The 6,000-nt window shown below is 38.4% G+C and overlaps 1 protein-coding gene across 2 annotated transcripts in view; it reads left to right on the top strand.

Moving 5' to 3' along the window:
- The window catches only part of evi5l (ecotropic viral integration site 5 like), a 68,802-nt gene extending 63,281 nt beyond the window's left edge, over positions 1 to 5,521 (top strand). For both annotated transcript variants that reach the window (XM_087237586.1, XM_087237587.1), the window contains one exon: positions 1,722 to 5,521. In XM_087237586.1, the coding sequence (XP_087093712.1) occupies positions 1,722 to 1,991 (270 nt within the window). In that variant the 3' untranslated portion in view covers positions 1,992 to 5,521. The remainder of the gene's footprint in view (positions 1 to 1,721) is intronic.
- Positions 5,522 to 6,000: the final 479 nt, after the last annotated feature.

The following is a 6,000-nucleotide window of genomic DNA, read 5'->3' on the forward strand; positions in this document are numbered from 1 at the left end:
CGTCATGTAGGACTTTTCGCCGCATTTTCTGACAAAATACACACACATACGCGATTGTCAGTAAAAGGCCGGGTGCGTTTACATATAAGCACACATCACGAAATGTGGAGGATTTTCTTTCCTTTCCATTCGGCTCCCCAGTTTGTCACGGGAGTGGGAATTATATGTTCATGACTGCAAATGAAACTTAAAACAAACAGCAGTAAAGTCGAAAAATCAAGGATAAAACACCCAAAATTGGATGTGAATAGCATTAATGTAAATAGCCTGGTGACGCAACTTTCCAAAAGCACTTCACATAACATCCTAATTATATTAGTGTCTTATTAAGGCAAATAACTGATGTCCATGTAAACATAGTCAGTAGTGTCTTCAAAGTGAAAGATCCAGAAGGCATCCTGCTTATTTGATTCAGAAGGGCACTTTTTGTCTGACGCTCACTGGTTTGACTTTCATTCATTCACCATCATTTATTTTAAAAAGCACCCGCTCCATTTTATTTGAGTATATTTACTGGAACCCACTAACTCTACAGGTGCCTGAAACTTAGTTGTGGAGCTAACGTTAATCATATTCCCTCTAGTGAATGCTAAAAATCGTCATCATAATTACGAGTGCACGCCTCAGTGTCTTGTGCCCCACAGTTTGAAAACCCTTGGTCTACACCACACTCTTAGAAATAAAGGTACGAGAGCTGTCACTAGGGTGGTACCTTTTCAAAAGGTACACATTTGTGCTTAAAGGGTCCATATTGGTACTTCAAAGGTATAGGTACTAATATGAGGCATTAATAAGGACCCTTAAGTACCTTTTGAAAAGGTACCACCCCAGTGACAGCTCCTGTACCTTTATTTCGGAGAGTGCAGGGGTGTCAAACTCTGCACAGTTTAGTTCCAACACTGATTAAACACACCTGATCACACTAATTCAGGCTTGTTTGAAACCCACAGGAAAAGCCGCGGCCACGCTGCACTTTTCACTCTGTAGACTTTATTTCATATGCAGCCAAACGTGACAGACTGGAAACGCAAGCTTGTGCGACAAGTTTTAAAGTTCGCTGCATTGCAGAATTCAAGCTTGGTGAACTCTGACCTGTGAAATCGCATCACGTGGCTGCGACAGACCAATATAAGATCAAAACATGACAGAAATTTTAAATATGGACCAATCGCTTGCTGTTTTAAATGTCTAATCGTCTTGTTTAATCAACTGTAGCGTGACCATGGAATAAGTGTGAGAGCAGAGTTGGAACTAAACTGTGCAGGGATGTGGCCCTCCAGGAATTGAGCTTGACAGCCCTAGTCTACACTAATCCGGATAAATCTCAAACTGGCATTTTCTAACTGACGTATCTAAAAATCTGTGAAAAGTATGCATTAATAACATCAAACATATAAGATCTGATTTCTTTAAAAATCAGTGATTTTCACTGCCTGATTGATATTTATGAAATAAAGTGTGTCTCAGACTGGAAATGAAGCATTGCATTCCATTGTTCCACACCATGTCTTTACAATATGGAAATGTAATTTTCCCCAGTATTTTCAATGGGGTTTCTGCACTAGCCTGCTGCTACTGGCGACACTTGTCTTTTATCTGGTTTTACATTTGAACAGCTAAATGAATGGATAAGTCTATTTAACTGATTATATTTTAATTACATTTAAAATTGACTAGCTGTGCATATACTTTATTGCCAACCCTTTCTCTTGACATTTTAGATCAGGCAGCTTCGTGGACAGCCCTCCAAGTTCCAGAACAACGGCAGTGGTGTTTATCAGGACCTGTGTCTGGAAAGCCCAGCTTCTGCAGAAGGGGATTACCTGAGTTCAGACGAGGACCCTCTTCAGAGTCTGCCCGTGTCCAGCCTGTATCCGAACCACTCGTCACCTCGTCTGGACAGTCAGGGCAGCACGGACAGCGATGGTGAGGAAAGAAACCCCATTCAAAACCCCTGTCAAGACCCTCTGCCCAGCCAGCAGCAGCTTTAACCGGTGTTTGCCGATGGACTCCATAACTGAGACTCCTTGAAGCGGTGGGGTAGGAAGGACTACAGATAAGAATAGACTGCACAAAATGCACACATATATATATATAGCGTAAGAGAGAAATGATCTACATTCACACAAAGGCTGTCAGAGGAAACAGATGCATAGCGCAACACTCTCATAGTAAACGTCGCCCTCGCTCCAGCTACGTCCGAAACCTGAAACACGCAGCCTTTGCTGTCAGTATTTGAAAGTACAATGGCAACAAGACACGCTGAATCTAGTGTTTGCCTCTAGTTGGTTCGACATAGCAGATTTTTCACAGTCCTGTGTGTTCAGTTTGGCAGCAAGCGATGAAATGACGTCTGATAATCAGATTAGAAATACAAGAATTCAGAAATGTTCATTTTGTCATGTTTTGAAAAACTTGAGATGACATTGAGTTATTCATTAGTTCTGGATCATAATGGCCGGTTCATATCAATAATGCTACTGGGACTACAATGATAAATATAGTGTCCGCGTCAATGCATAACAACATTTTATTATAATTAAGCCCAAATATTTGGATTCTCATCTACTCTCTCATTGGAAATACGTGCCTCAGCCTACATTTTTGTAAAAAGTAAAAAAAATGTTGCTCCGGGTAAACTCCGTTGCATGTTTCAAGTCACAAATCCACTAGAGGGTGCTGTCTACATTTTTGCGAATCCGACAAACGTTACTTGGGTACGTTTCGTTGTACGTTTCTTGAACACATCCAGGAGATGGTGAGGGTTGTCATACAGATCACTAGGCGAATCGATGACGTAAACCCTTTAAGACGTAAGTCCCTTTAAGACAATTCTTTCACCGAATCGGGCATTCAATGCTCGGGCATTCTGACTGAATGGGGAAACATCAAATTTTCAAAAACCATTCGCCAAGCTTAAGATTACATTACATATTTGGAACCACCAATGAAATAAATAACATCTGTCTCATAGGTTCCGTTTCAAAAGTGCGAATCAAACAAAATCAGCATTTTTTTCAGGTTGCCCAAGCTCATTTTTAGTCGTGCTACACATTATCATCCTCTGAATAATGCTTTGTCAGATCACGCTGGTCTTCCAATGTAATTCACAACTTGATGGCGAATCTCCTCCAGAAACGAAAGCGACTTTGTTTACAAGTGTGTGGGCGTTTGAGCAGTTGCTGTCATGTGATGTGCGTTTGACAGGACAGACTGTACCTCACGTTTGTATCATACAGATTACAAAAACAAAAAACCTTTTGTTTTCAAGAATATTCGGTTCATTTAAAAGTAGAGATTTCAAGCTTTATGTGGATATATTTCGTATGTCTGTGAAGCAAGTATTCGCTGAGATTCCAGTGTGTTTGTTGACCACTAAACTGTTTTAAAAGCACACGTCTGGTATGAGCTTCTCCCCCGAAGAAACGTCAGTCTATAGCGATTGATGATTGGCTCCTCTACTAGTAGGCAGGGCTTTATTTGCAATATTGACTGTTACACTTTTCCCCATTTAAAACTATACGAGTGCCATGTCTTTTATATTCTATAGTCTTTGCCTAAACCCAACTTTTCATTAGTATTTTCAAAAGAAATTGAAAATCCACTGCGACCACATAGTTTTACCTTGATCTTACATTGCTTTCATTTCTACATTGCTTCACCGTACTCGAACTCGAGTGCTCTGCATCACAAGAACAACATTTTTTGCCTAAACCCAACATTAAAATAGTGTTTCAAAAGCAAAAGCAATAGAAAATGCATTGAAACCACATCATTTTACCTTGATCTTACATTGCTTTCTTTTCTACATTGCTTCACCGAACTCGAACTCGAATGCTCTGCATCACAAGAACAGAATCGTACAAAGTGATCTATCGAAAACAAACTGATCACATCAGAAAAGTTGTCCATACGACAATAGATGTGAAAGCAAACATATCTGATTACAAATCATAGACTGTTAAACAGTCCTCTGATATTTATTTACTGATGTCCAAAGAACATCATGAAAAAGTTTGAGAATTTGTTGGCATTATACTACCCAAAAGCATTCATTTTAAATGAAACTGCAGTCAAACATATGTTTAAGTACATTTTTGTAGGCTGAAGCACATATTTGCAAAGAGTCTATGTTGATTCTAATCATTTATCAGCTGGGAAAAAACATTGCAAATTTGATACCAATGGTATCGTTCCACTGTGATATAGTTCCAGTAGTTATGTGGGTTAAATTTTGATTTGAACAGGCCTTTGGATGTGACGTTTAGTGTTCTGGAAGCCGGTCTCAAACTAGTTCCATTGGGCGATATTTTCATACAAAAACATGGCAGCTGCTTTCAGTTTCGGACACAGCCTCTATATATCTCTCTCTCCCTAATACTCTGTCCATTTCTCCCTTTTTCTGTCTTTTGTCATGTGTCTGTTGGGCTAATTCTTAAACATATTGGATTTCCTCCCAGGACTGAGTTTTGTGTAACATATACCAACACACATATAGTGAGAAGTCAAACTTGTGTTTTTCTCAGAGTGCCAGAAAGTTTTTGCCATTTTCTCCTTAAAAACAAAACAGTGTGGCCTTGAAACTACCTCTAATCTAACCAGAAACTCGCTCAACCCTTGTGAACACACCAACTTCACCAATACAACAGCCATCCGGCTTGAAATGAGGTGGCAGAGGAGAGGGAAAGATCTTCTGGTGCACGAAAGGTTCTTGATTTGCAGGATTCTATCAAAACTTTGGATTACGTTCAATTGGCACCTAATTACTCTTTCTCTATCTTGTTGTCTACTGTTTCTGTAGAGGCAGATTTGGTATCTCTCTCAGCCTGGACGTTCTCCATTTTTCAGTGTTGTTCCTCAGACACGCACCTTCAGTGTTTATCTCCAATGCATCAGACACTACAATCACTTTAATGAGACGTAGAGGCTGAAGGATGCAAAATAAGAACGAACAAAGTCTTATTATGATATAATATAATAGGGATGTTAATAGTTGCATACATAGATGAATATTACCGTAGCTCATCCATGTATATGTGTGTGTGTTTTTTACTAAAAGAAAGGTGATCGAACATTTTGCATGGGAAACTCCAATGCAGAAGGAAGCTATTATATGTCGACATTGCCAAATTTTTTTATGTTATTTATACGTTTTTTTCGTTGATGTTTTATTTTTTTACAATGTTACTATACACGTTCATGCATACAGAGGCCAAACTATTTAATTTATACTATTCTTCTGTGCCAATCCTGAAAAACAGCATGAAGCTGAACGTACAGGGTCTCCAGAAAAGAGATTAGTTTAAAAAAAAGGGGTAAAGGTAAGAAAAACAACTGCTGCTATGACATATCGAGTTATTTTTATTTATTTTTGATGTATATGTTCACTAGATTATCCCTTCTCCCATGTAGAGTAGATCTATATATCCAAGATATACTGTGAATTATTGATGCTGACTGGCAATGAGTTGCCATGACTTGTACACTACACAGTTACCTTCAAATAAATCTGTAATATTGATTTGCATTTCACAGTTAAGCAATTTAACCATCCTATGGTGAAAAAATCTTTCACTTTTAACCCTTAAGGGTTAGTTCACCTCAAAACGAAAACCTACTGTATGTCATCCCAAACCAATACAACCTTCATCTTCAAAACACAAATAAAGGTATAAAGGTGATTTCTATCCCTCTATTAAAAGTGTACTCACCCTCAACTCTGACATTTAAAAACATTCTGAAAGATATCAAGAAATTCTGGAGAGATACAATCACTTTATGAGATGAACAGATTTCGTTTAGGCTTTTGTTTGAATAAAAATTATGGCTACATATACATGTAAACAAATAATCTGTTAATTATTGGTCAGTGGCTCAAATCGACTAAACAGCTTTCACTTGAACACTTTTGATGAGCTAGAACTAATGAAATGTTGATCCTAAAGGAAACCATCAAGTAATCTCATCCAGAAAAACAGTATAAACAGAGATTGGAACTAG

Source organism: Danio rerio, chromosome 1 (assembly GCF_052040795.2).
Source record: "Danio rerio strain M-AB ecotype USA chromosome 1, GRCz13ab, whole genome shotgun sequence".
NCBI lineage: Eukaryota > Metazoa > Chordata > Actinopteri > Cypriniformes > Danionidae > Danio > Danio rerio.